This window comes from Morone saxatilis, unplaced genomic scaffold, assembly GCF_004916995.1.
Source record: "Morone saxatilis isolate NCDOM2014 unplaced genomic scaffold, NCSU_SB_2.0 Contig14, whole genome shotgun sequence".
Taxonomy (NCBI): Eukaryota; Metazoa; Chordata; class Actinopteri; family Moronidae; genus Morone; species Morone saxatilis.
Genome location: NW_023339696.1, coordinates 11,076,263 through 11,089,337, shown reverse-complemented (window position 1 = coordinate 11,089,337; position 13,075 = coordinate 11,076,263). Strand labels below are relative to the sequence as shown.

General features: G+C 40.1%; 3 protein-coding genes across 10 annotated transcripts in view; 2 read left to right on the top strand and 1 right to left on the bottom strand.

Annotated features, from left to right (window-relative positions):
- The window catches only part of LOC118323128 (meteorin-like protein), a 5,036-nt gene extending 367 nt beyond the window's left edge, over positions 1 to 4,669 (top strand). Inside the window, exons 2-4 of the mRNA XM_035655061.1 lie at positions 351 to 757; positions 2,272 to 2,331; positions 3,420 to 4,669. Coding sequence (XP_035510954.1) covers positions 351 to 757; positions 2,272 to 2,331; positions 3,420 to 3,757 — 805 coding nt within the window. The 3' untranslated portion in view covers positions 3,758 to 4,669. The remainder of the gene's footprint in view (positions 1 to 350; positions 758 to 2,271; positions 2,332 to 3,419) is intronic.
- Positions 4,670 to 6,807: 2,138 nt separating this feature from the next.
- aqp8b (aquaporin 8b) lies at positions 6,808 to 8,817 on the bottom strand. The gene is made up of 5 exons (XM_035655065.1): positions 8,411 to 8,817; positions 7,834 to 7,960; positions 7,524 to 7,738; positions 7,088 to 7,222; positions 6,808 to 6,984 (listed from the first exon to the last, which is right to left on the bottom strand). The coding sequence occupies exons 1-5, from the start codon at positions 8,668 to 8,670 to the stop codon at positions 6,942 to 6,944; spliced, it is 780 nt and encodes a 259-aa protein (XP_035510958.1). The 5' UTR covers positions 8,671 to 8,817; the 3' UTR covers positions 6,808 to 6,941.
- A 2,420-nt stretch (positions 8,818 to 11,237) lies between these two features.
- arhgap17b (Rho GTPase activating protein 17b) overlaps positions 11,238 to 13,075 on the top strand; it is a 21,573-nt gene continuing 19,735 nt past the window's right edge. For 5 of the 8 annotated variants that reach the window (XM_035655044.1, XM_035655046.1, XM_035655042.1 and 2 more), the window contains exon 1: positions 11,238 to 11,687. In XM_035655044.1, coding sequence (XP_035510937.1) covers positions 11,635 to 11,687 — 53 coding nt within the window. In that variant the 5' untranslated portion in view covers positions 11,238 to 11,634. The remainder of the gene's footprint in view (positions 11,688 to 13,075) is intronic. The other 3 variants (XM_035655041.1, XM_035655040.1, XM_035655048.1) reach the window with 2 other exon arrangements.

Below are 13,075 nucleotides of genomic sequence, written 5' to 3'. Positions count from 1 at the left end.
TATTAACATTTACATCTGCAGACTTGATGATACTTTATTATTGAGTTAATAACATTTATAAAGCTGATTCAATGCATATTAGATAGTGAGATACAAATGAGCATTTATTAACGAATTACTTGCATTTGATTATTACCAAATAGAAAGCTTCAATTCCAGCCAATGGGATCTTCTAAAACCTGGCAACCTAACATCTGTTCTTATTAGTGGTTTTGGGATGATATATAAAGCAGATCACAACCTACTTTAGATCTAAGCTAAAGGATTTAAAATGATAAAAACCATTAGTAACAATTCTCTACATATCAATAATTTAATATTAATTCCTCGGTTTTTCCTGCTGGATCCAGCGGTTTTGCAGCTGGTGTGGACTCCAGGATCGTACTCCAGGTGCGGCTGCGCTGCACAGAGGGCTCGGTGAGGTGGATATACCCGGGCCAGGCTCTCCGGGTGGTCCTGGAGCCCAACCTGTCCTCCACCCTGCGCACCACCGTCTGCATCAAACCGTCTCCCTCCTTCCGCGGAGCCAGCGTGTTCATTGAACGGGCCGGGAAGCTGGAGCTGCTGGTGACTGATGGCGGGCGGGACGAGCGGCAGGTGTTCTGTTTCCGGGCAGATGGTCCGCACAGGCCCGCCATCTACCTTCAGTCCAGCCCGCAGACCGATGGAGCCTGGAGCAGACGCACGATGGGCTTCAGATATGAGCTGCTGGCCAACAGGAGTGCTGCACCCAACCTGGGCCACAGCGGGCTTCAGCGTGAGTAGACCCTCTATGTCCTAAATAAAGGTGCATTCATACATCTGGTACCACTAAGGCAAAGTATGGGTTGTATTAATAAATTATACCTTATTAACTAAAGCTTTATCGATCGGTTATAAGCTATTAACAAGGTCCGTTTTTGGGTTGCCAGGTTGCTTCCTTCTGGAGAGGCAGAGGATCGTGACCAAAATCCATTTATTAACAACATATTACGAATTTGTTAGAAAGTACCTCTAATTTTGGTTCATGAAGATCAGTCATAAATAGATTAATTTATAAATTTTTAATTTATACATACTCATCAGAATCAGAAATACTTTGTTGTCTTAGGAAGTCTTGGTTAATTAATGGTTAATAAATAATTAATAGATTAGTTATAAGCTATTAATGTAGCCCACTTTTGGGCAGGTTAATCCCTCATGACTTTATGACCACCTTAAGAAGGAGTCCAGAGGATCATGACCAAAATCCATTGATTAACAATTTATTAAGCATGTATTAATCATTAATGACGTGCCCTACCAACAGGTATAAGTGCTTAATTACCCAATAGAAATTATACAGATCAAAAGTCGGGATCTTTCTCTTATTAATGGTTTATAACTGCTAAAGCATGAGTGTGTGCTTATAAACCATCAGTTAACTTATGAACCCTTATAAAGGGGGCCTTAATAGAAAATGGCACCAAATATTCTAATATAATTCTAAAGCCATTTCCTGGAGTCTGAGGGACTGACCAGTCCTAATTCATAAAAGAAAGTAGTAGTTGTTTAATTACAGACCCCAATCATGCTGACTGGAGCATGCAGCTGCTGGTCAGTCTCGTGTTTGTGTGGCTGTCTGGTTTCCATCGGGGGACAAAGCAGTGAGCACAGAGCAGACCGCAGGACTGCTGAAGGGCACCGGGCCAAGGGGCCCGAATTGAGACCGCAAATACTTTGCAGATTCCACAAATGCCTTTTCATTGTCCGAGTCTGTTTATTAGCATTTATCCATGTGTGCGGGCCTTTCCCAGTGTGGTGATGTCATTCTGTGTCCATAATAGACAGCTGCTGGTTTATCTATTCTGCATTGCCAGATTGGCAGAAGTGTTTGACTCCTGCAGTCTCCTGCGTTGGCATAGGGTCATTCAATAAGGTAGATACAATAGGAGTCAAACACAAGGTCAAGACCAGTAAGGTTTTTTTTTATCTGGAGGCGGTTTAGGAGCAGCATTCCTTCATCTAACCCCGGTTTCTCAACTCTTTGATGTGAGGAGTGAGATGAATGGAGCCGGTATGTGTGTCAGATTTTAGGTCAGTGAAGTAGCAGGGAGGAGTGATACCCATCAATCAATGTCTAGTCAAAGAGCTCTGGGTAATGGGAGAGGGGGATTATGACTGGGAGAGAAAAGTGAGAAAATTATACCTGACAAAGTGATTTGATGCAGGGTTTCATCATTTTAAATGTCATCGTGCTATGTGGCAAAAAACAACTACCTAATTTTCTGTACTGATTTTCTCACCCCACAGCTTCATGCAGACCCTGCAATGACACAGAACTCCTCATGGCCATCTGCAACAGTGACTTTGGTGAGTTAATATAATCTTGCAAACCCAAATCTGTTACTTACTGTACTATATAAACACAGTGACAGAGCACCATTCAATTAGGAAGAAAATAACAAGCTGTAAAGCTATGTAATCTAAGGTAGTCGCAAAAGTGTTTTTAGTTTAAGGAACCTCTGTGAGACAAATGGTGAATGTGACCGGACATAAAAGGTCCTGACATATATGTTTTCAAACAGCAATTTTGTACATCAATTTAATTGTTTTACATAGAACTAATATACCACTTCCTAGTTTTTCCATTTCGTCTGAATTTATTTAAAGCAGCAACAAAGAGCTTTCTTTTTTTTTTATTCTGGTGGCTCCTGTGGGCAGTGTTTCCACCAACTTGTTTAATTGATTTCAAGGGGAATCCAGTCAAATCCGACCATGTGGAATCCATTAAGAATAATTATATAGAAACAGGAAATCTTCTTGCTGATGGTCTTTATGTAGGTCATATAGACGCATCAGTAGTAAATTGAGACTCTTTCACAACCAGTTAAAACTCCTTGTAGTAGATTTAAGTAGTAATAATATTGTAGTTTTTACAACATTTTTTTTTTTACAACAAGTAAATAAAATTAGCTCCACCTGAACGAACATTTACAACACAAAAATGTTCTTTACAAAATGTTGCATCACATCATTCTGAGTACTTTTACATTAGATTCTTTAAGTGGTTTGCTGATAATACTTTTGTACTATTACTTACGATATTAGATTTTGAATACAATACAGAACTCCACCACTGGTAAATCTTACTGATACAAATGTTAAAAGCTGCTCTCATGGTCTAGTGTCTGCCCAGTAAGCAGCAGCTCTGCTGGCAGTCCAGAGGAGGTCATGTGGGACGGAGCTGCAGAATGAGAGGGACCATTAGAGCAGATGCAATGGGTCCTCTGGGCTAAATGGGCCAAAGGAGAAAGAAAATATAATTTCTAGAAAACTACTAAGATTTGGAGGGAATATTTATATGCAACTATAGTCCAAAGCCGTGTTTTTTTTGCAGATTTTTCATTAGATTTTCTTAATGGATGCAGTTTATGGATATCTGCTCTTTGTTCTTTCAGTGGTCCGAGGCTCCATCAAGAATGTCTCCCACAACTCTGCAAGCCAGACATCGTTGGTGGAAGTGTCAGCAGTGCGAGTGTACTGGCAGCGCAGTGGAGTGTTTGAGTCACAAGCGGCTGCCTCTGGATCATCTCGACCAAACAAGTCTTGGCGTGGACACATCTACACACTCTTGCAGTGCCATGTGAAGCCTGGGGACGGAGAGTTTCTCTTCACAGGGTCAGAACACTTTGGGGAAGCTTGGTTGGGGTGTGCCCCACGATACAAAGACTTTCTGTCCGTCTACCAGACCGCCTGGGCGGCACGTCGGAATTCCTGTGACTTCCCTTTAGACTGAGGAAGTGTGTTGTTTTAGCACCACTGAGCACTACCCGTCTCTATCCACAGGCATCCTCACCCTTCTACTGGCACTGTGGGATCCCTGTATATGGTTGTCATGTGCCAGCAAGGTGGCATCTAGCATCACCAGCAGGGACGAAGCTGTTGAATTGCTGGTAAAAAGACACATTTGGAGGAGCAGAGCAGGGGCACACAGCAGGCCCTCCTGCACTGAGGCTCACAGAGGGCTGGCCTTTGTCTCTCTCCCATCACTGCTCTCAGTCCTGGGAGACTAAAGGGGTTGGGTTGCTGCTTGCTTTCTCTTTGTGCTTCTCCCAGCATCAACCGTCGTTCACTTTGCTGGCTCTGTGGGACAACTGCCCTCTGAACTGAGGTGGGAGGGTCAGCTAAAGCACAGCCATTTGTAACCCACAGTTTGTCTTAGTGAATAGGCTTGTACATGTTATTTTTATTCTGATTTATCTGTACTAAAGTTTCAAATCCTCTTTGCTTTTTCTATTTATATGTGCTGTACAGTACACATGACCTTTGAATTAAATGATTTTGCAGCAGGATTATTGTATTTGTAAAGCAAAATAAATCCTCTGAAGACTCTAGTAGTATTAGTGATATTTTGTGGCATTTTCAGATAAGAAATGAGCAAAATTGTTTTTATTTACTCCATGAAATCTTTTAGTAATGGAGACTGTTGGTGAAAAGCTTAGTCTGGCTTAGCTTTGACTGGACAAAATGAATAAATAATAAATAAATAAAAAGTTAATGCACATCCCCTTTTTGATTTACCCATTTATCTTGACTTCAGGCTGTTTTAACAAACTATACAAACATGAACATTTGAATGTGGATATGTGGCTTACAACATGACCAATACAACGATTATTATTGGATAAAAAAAATCCACAATTCATATTATGCTTGTTGTAGAAATAATATAAATAAAAAATAAAATTGTAATTTTGCAGATTTCTTTTTTATTCTAACAGAAAATCTGGTCAGTACATGTATCTGTAAGCCTGATGAAGTATTTAGAAGTGAACAAAGCTCATGAACAGTGCATAAAAATCAAAATTTCATGAGGTCCTCCAGTTAATAAGAACGCTCTGGCCCCTTAAGACTCTCTCTCTGCTCTTTTTGATAGCTGGCTTCGTAAAGGCTTAAATTAACTTAGACCCCCATTTCCCATCATATGCTGCATAATCTCTGGTTTTTCAGGAGAATGGGACTTAGAACTGAAGTGTCCTACAAGCTTATTTTGGCCCTTTTCCTTCTGTGTCCCATCTTTTCCCCTGGTAATCAGATTCTTATGATAATAGGATAGCCCTACTATAAAATGAAATACAAAATCTTCTTAGATGGCCAGAGGTCTGAGCAGACTGAATTAGACATTTCTTTTGAGTTGTGTGGCCCTTGCATCATAGCCTGAGAAGACAAATGGACAGATGTGAGGCCCCAAAGCCTGGGGATCCTCCCCCTCGGCCCCTCCCAGAAGAGGGGAACAATTAATTGACTTTTAAAGCAACTGCTTTCTTAGCCTATTCCACACTTCTCCTTGGCTGAGCAGGGCTCACAAATTGGTGTGTTGAACTTTTTATGAGGACTAAATAGCTGCCAATGAAAGTGTAAATGACTGCGTGGTGAATGGGCCCCATACAATAGCCCTGCAGTGACAAGGCCTCAGGCAGACATAATGACCATTGTCACGGCTGCTGTCATCTAGAAACCATCAGGGCTCATGAATCCATGAAGCTAGAGGAGGGGTGATCCCTCTTTTACTCTCACTCAGTTCACACTGAGTGAGAGTAAACACACTATATTCATCTATATTTTTGTATTTTTCTCTTTAATGCTCTGTGTGTATGTCTTATCTTTCAGTTTCAGTTAAACTTGATTTTAGATCAATACAATTCACATAGATATCACAAAGTTATCCAAGCAAAAAAAAAAAGAAAAACATACTTCTGGACTATTTATGTTTATGTTTCACTGCATCTTATTATAGGTAAACGATAAATTAGACAAATTATACTACTGGCAAAGCTTTAGATCAATTTTAAACATCACTAGTAAACCAAAAAAATCTTTGTATGTATGTAAGACATGGTTAAAGGTTGCAAAAAGAGCTTATTTTGATAAATGGTTCCCAAAAATCGAGCTCTCCACAAACTTTTTTCATCGTACAGAAGCCCAGTTTGAAGTCTCCTCCCTCTGTATTGTCCCAGGGGGCCACCATGTCAAATTTCCAAGCAAAATATAGCCTCTCTGCAGGCTTTTGAGACCACACAATTCTCATCTCTGGGAATTCCAGCAGGCTCTCATGGGGAACGAGCCCAGGAGGGCTCGGCCCGGAGCTGCTGCGCAGTGCACCGGCAGGAGTCCACCCAGACTGGGGGGTAATTGGTTTATCCCACTGCCTGGCCCGCTTTCCCATGTGGGCCACTGCTGCGGGGAGGCCCAGGGGTACAATATGGAAACAGCATGATACCCTCCAGTGCCGAACAGGCATTCACTATTGCGGCTATAGAGAGCAGGCACAGGGTACCAGGAACACAAAGCTGAAGCAGAGATGTCTCTCGTCTTTGAAAAGGTTGCCATTTGGTCTCCTTCAGCATTTGTGGTTGAAAATCTGAAGTAATTGAATTTTGGCTGAAGGTTTTTTTTTTAAATAAATGTTCTTCTCAATTCAAAAGGTAATGAGTTAGAAAGCGTTTCTAAAGTTCCACACATAATTGTCATCACTCATGCACCTGTCATGCACCTGGTAGAAGACTAGATTTTCCTAATTGTCCTTGTTGTCTTAAATAAAACACAGAGTAAGCATCACAGTGACAAAACCAGACATGAGACAGAGAAGTATACTCAGTTTACTCATTGTCTACAACTCTGTTTAACTTTAACTTTAACCAATAGTAGTGTGACAAGACCAGTATCATAATAACACTGTGAGCTAATATTACACCCTGTACAAGCTTATAAGCTATGTTTCACAATGATTAAACTGCAACACTTGTGCTGAGTTACACACTTAACAAGGCCAAAAAACAAACATAAGTATGTAAAAGTCAATTTATTGTATAGCAAAGAAAGTATAATAATACATAAAACATCTTAGTGGAACAAAAGTAGGGGGTTATATTGTAACTCTAGATGATAAACACATCTCTTAAGTTCATGTACACAGGACCTTAGTTCAGAATGAGTCGAATCTTTCTGTCTCCAAGCAGGAGTCTGCATAAACAGGAAAGAAGGTTACATAATTATCAATGCAATCAATCAAAATATGGTTTACAGGATCCTTTAAAGTGTACATTGTATGTTGTGTTGCACTTACCGAACCAGTGCAGCTGCTAGTAGGCCTCCTGCGATGGGTCCCACCCAGTAGACCCAGTGATAAGTCCAGTAGTTGCTGACGATGGCTGGACCGAAAGCTCTGGCTGGGTTCAGACAAGTGCCAGATACATCTCCACTGATAAAACCGATATAGGATATAGTCACATGAGTAATGTGTGAAAAATTATGATATTTATTGTATATTTTGAAAATGATGATGTTTATTGTACATTTTAGCTTATTTGCATCACAGCTACAGACACAGTCCTACGTCAGATACAGCTATAAAAATGGAAATTTGATATCTTAAAATCTTTCACTTTAACACTTACAGTATTAGTATATTACATCATACACATAAAGAAATGCTCCTCATACTCTTCCAAAATAAATGCAATTTACTTCTCATCTGTATTCTCCTCACTCATTTTTCTCACCCGGCCAAGATGTTGATGATCACTGTGCAGCCCACCATAAAAGGCACCAGGGGGCTTCTGGTCTTGGCATTGACAGCCCCCAGCAGCACCACCATGGTGACCAGGCAGGTCATGGCGACCTCTCCAAACAGAGCTCCTCCTATTTCACCGCCCGGTTGCAGCAGATCAAAAGCAGCCCCATGGGCTTTGGTGAAGTTCTCTCTCGATGTCATCGCCTGTTGGCATTAATTCAGCCATAATTCAGCTTCAGCTTCAGATGTAGAGAGTCTAAGATGGACATTTTAATGACATAAAAATGAGACAGGTTCACCTTTGCCATAGCAGCTCCAAGCACCCCTCCAACCAACTGACATGCAAGGTATGGGGCCACCATATTCATCTCCATCCCTCCACATAGATAGATGGCCAGAGTGAATGGGGGGTTGAAATGGGACCCACTGGTGAGGCAAAAAAGTGAGAAAACTTTAGAGTTTTAGGCCATGTTATGAACTTATAGAAGTATACAGAGTTCATAGTTTTGGGGCATTAAGATGGATGAAATAGTTAAACACAAATTGAATGAAAAAAGGCAATATGGATTATCAGATTTTGGGATCCTCTTCTAAATATAACTTTCAAGCCTTTCTAACCTAAATGATGTTATGTGATGTACAAAAGTATGTGAAAGAATAATACATTTTAAGGTGCACAGATGAGTAAATTTACCTAGAAAAACCAGACTTATAGTGCTCCATTTTGTAATATTTTAGACAATTAACTATGAAAAAGTGTTTCTGAAGAAAAAAGTTTTATATATTCATTATTGTCTGCCCAACACACACACAATAAACTCTGCATAATGTGTATAATCTATTTGTGTTTGAAAGAACATTGAAGATGATTCTCACCTGATCTCAGCCATGCATGCCACCATGATGGCCACAGCCAGACCGTGCACCAGAGCTGGCTGAAGCCTCCCTGCGGACTCCACATTCTCTATGACTGACACACACCCAATAAACACAAAGAATGTTGTTCCCACCAGCTCACCCAGACACGGCTGTATTAACCTCTCAAATCTGTTAGGAGGTCTGGCTGGAGGCATCTTAGCCTCTGAAGACATAAGAGTTGTCCCAATTTCCCCAATCTCCATCTTCTCATCGGCCATGAGTCTTCAGTGAGGTCTGGTTGTGAGAGCTGAAGATGTAATACTGAGTGCTCTGAACTCAAGTGTGCATACAAATATCTTTATGCCTGCTAATCACACGGACTTTGGTGTGTAAAGACGGAGTCTGGCAGAGTTGCCCCACTGATCTGTCATGGACCCACTGACCCTTTTTCTTATTAATCCAAGATAGTTTGTTCATCACATGTACTCTTATTACAAGAGGGCACTTGCAGAGGTAAATATTTCAAGCATTTGCTGACAAGTCGGTGAACTGTGCCATGTACTGTTTAAAAATCAACTAGTTTTTGTCAATGATTATTTTCTAATAACAAACATGTTTGCAGATGTTACTTTTCCATGGCAGGGTCAAAGCAGGACAAAGCAAAGTCTACGGCAAAGACTTCTTGCTAACTATGCAGTGAATTGAGTAAAACATGAAATAGGATCACTCTTATTTTGATGCAGATACACACAGATGGGACTTTAGTACTGTTAAAATCATAAAACATTAAGGGTGCAAACCAGAACACTTGCTAAATGTTTGCCCAAGAGCAAAGTCTGTACCTTGTTTATAATCTGGTTAAAAGATGGCTTACTATAAGTTAAATTGTATAATTTCATGATACAGCAGATTTCACTTGCTTACTAATTAATAAATTCCCACAAGACAATCACACATTGAATGAAAGAAAAAACACATTACAAAACACATACAGTACTGGGCTTTATCTGGTATATCTATTAGAAAAAAAAACTAATTTTGCTGTTATTGAAGGATGGTTTGTTTATATCGGTAAAATGTATGATAATAAAAATAATTGAAGAATTCCTTATGCACAGGGATAATTTTGCACAGTGGTTCTGTGTTGAGAAATTGAGATCCACCAGTAGGTGGAGATATCAAACAAAAAATCTGAATCAGGATCACTGAGAATCTTTTGGGCTGATATTTTCCAGTTTGGAGAGAGAATGTGATTTTAGGGCTTCACAGATCTCCAGTGGCATCAACTGGACATCCAAACATTACAGAGACAAGCAGAAAATCAGTAACATTGAATTATAAAAGCTTTTGATTACACCAGACACACAAACTATACCTACTAAAATCTACAGAAACTATAGTTTACAGACTTTCCTGCACTCTGACAGAAAGAGTAGAAGAGGCTCTCAAGAGCCACACTTGAAACTTTTTTTTTTATAACAGCCTGGATTTAAAAGTGCAAACTCTTTAACATTTCGAAGTTGCTTATTGTGACAAGACTTTGAAAGCAGCCTTGTACTAAGTACAATGTGACAGAAAGGTTTGATAGTCAAATGAGGAAAACAGGGACAAATTAAGTCAAATTTTATCACTACAGAAGAGAGTATCATTCTCTCTCAAAGCTGTTTTGTGTGGCTCACTTGACTTTATTTGCTGCTTGCAAATCACAAATGTGAATCCATGCCACTAGTTGTTCTTTAACGTCCACAGAACAGGGTTAAAGGACCTTGAACAAAGTGTCAGGAGTTCTCCACTTTACGCACATGAACAGACACTGCATGTTTCCTTCATTTATTGGGCTTATATAGTCCCTGTCAGTGACAAACAGAGTTCATGTAGGTCTCATAACATTGCTGCCGTTCAGATAGGATCCCCTTTGCAATCTATACATTATTGACCCTCATAATAGGCTGCATTAGGCAGATATGGCAGATATGGCAGTGTCTTTTGTCTAAAAAGGGAAGGTGGATTATCTTTAGCTACTATTACGTTGAATATCATAAAACAAAGCCCACTGAGGAAATTCGCTTTTACTGTAATGCAGTAAGACTGAGATAAAAATTCAACTCTCTTTATTGGATTTGTATGGCAGCACCAAATCTGTATCTGTGAACATGACAAGAGCTCAGTAGATAAAACCAAAACTATCTGATCTTCAGATACTGAAAATATGTTTCTGTTGTGCATTTTATTCTAATAATAAATTGATTGCATATTTTTTATAGGTATTTTCAGAGGGTATCCGTGTCATGACAGGGCAACAGCCACAAGGTGGCAGCAGATTACTGTGAGAACCAGAGTGCTCCAGTGTTTAATGATAGACTGATTGGAGATCAGGATACAAGGACACATTACCTGGGCTGTAACCACCTCTGAAGTGACCAAGACTGGCCCCGAATCAGTGGAGGAAATGAAATATAATGGCTTTCTGTCACCATTTGGAGGTGTTGATTGACGCTTATTGGTTCTGATCAGCATTGTAACCACTTGTTTTCTCTTTTTTTGTAACATAGGCTATATAGGCCTCATTAGTTCACCCATTAGTGACTTTTGCAGAACTTGTTTTTCCAATCCTGTTACTATGTTTATTGTTAGGTACCAAAATGCTAGCCTGCTTGGCAATAAACCTGTTTATCATAATTTAACCCAGTGGTCTTTTTTCTCTACAATCTATTATCTATAATCAAATAAAACGTAAAAATGTAACTGTGACTTTGTCATGACCATGACAGACCAATAGCTGAGTCAATGCTTTTTTCTTTTCTTTTCTTTTTTTTGCTAAGGTATCACATGTCACCATTGGGCCGTGCAGCACACAGTAGGGAAGTAAAGGCACTTCCTTCTTCCTACCACACTGGTTGCACTCTAACCAGTCATTTCAATAGGAAGTCTAATAATCGTGGCTATGGGGATCCAGAAGCTCGTCAGCGGCTGTTTCAACTGACTTCTCTGCTTTCTCTGCTTTCTCTCTCTCTCTCTCTCTCTCTCTCTTTCTCTCTGGCGTTCAAACAGCGGACGGCCAATGTCACCGAGTTTAATGTGGAAAACCACTGAGTTGTAGTGCGTTCAAGTGCTCGGAGCCCTTTCTGCCACAATGGCTGCGACGTAGCGCAACTTTTTGGGTCCACGGTGGATGAACGACCGCGCTCCGAAGGCGCCACAAACTTTTACCGACTTGCTGGAGACGCCGAGGAGGAGAAACCATGAAGAAACAGTTCAACCGCATGAAGCAGCTCGCCAACCAGACTGTCGGGAGGTGGGTGTTTATTTTAACAACATGCATTGTTGCAAACGTGGATGACATATATTTACATTGTGGCAGGGAACAACAGTGTTGCTGTTGCTTTTCTTGATTTGCCAATATTCAGTGTTGTCCTCGTTGTTATCTGTCGGAAGGGCTGGGCTGCTTTTTCTGCGTAATAAATACCTGGATGAAGTGTTGGTAAAGTTTACAGTTGAGTAATGTCAACAAGGAACTAACCCTCTATCTATATGTCACATAGGATTGGGTTTTTAATGGTTTTTAGACAATACAAGACGTTTTGAAAAGGTGTTTCAGATGTTGTTTAATTAAGTATGAAGCTTTTCTTCCCTTTAATATTCTCCTGCTGTGTCTGTGGTAGTAATAAGTGAGTGCCTTCATTAGATTTATGGCTGCAGCTAACACATATATTCATCATCGATTCATCTGTGAGATAACTTTTGATTCATCGAATAATCGAAACTTTAGTGCGAACAAGCTTTCATTTGAAAATCAATAAAATGTCAAATGAAAGTTGAAAAATGTCCATTACAATTTCAAATGTTTAAGGTGGTCTGGCTAACAGGCTATAAAACTCAAAGACATTCATTTTAAAATCATATAAAAGGGATCAAATAAGCAAATTCTCACAGTTTAGATGCTAGAACCAGCTAATATTTGGTATTTTTTGTTGTAAGATTAAAAATTGGTTATCAAAATAGTTACAGGTTCATTTCTTAGTTGGGTAGTTGATTAATGAACTCATTCTTCTAATTAATTTAATTAATGTCTATACCTCTGTGTACCTGAAAGGAGAAATTCTGGGCTTGCAGAACCCGTTTCCACTTTGGTAGTGGCTTGTGTAAACGACTTTACTGTGTAAGATCACATTCAGAGATACTGGTACTCGCACACACATTTCCTGATGTGTGGTGATACTACAGTTAGTACACACACACACACACAATATCTATACCATCTATTTCCCCTCCTCTCCCTTCATCTCCGTCCCCACGGGGGTTTCCAGCCCTGTTCTCCATCAGCAGCCCCTCCTGAGATGATGTCTCCAGTTATTACTGCATTAATGGTGTCTGCAGATGAAGCCTCTCGTAATGTCTCTCCAACCAAAAGCCTGTAGCCACTGGATTCCTCCCGTACATTCCTCCGTATGTTGTGTAAGAGCAGTAAAACTCAACTGTGCCCACTGACAGCTCCATTACTGAGAGGCAGAAGTGTTTGCAAGCACACACACCCACTGTGGATTAGTGCTGGATAGAGTCAGTAACACGTCAGGAAATATTTCGGTGCCATTTGTAGCACTACATGAAGTTGGAAGTTGAAATTTCTTTTACCCAATCTTCATTCGATCTAAACATCAGTTTAGGGCTGCGACTAATGATTAT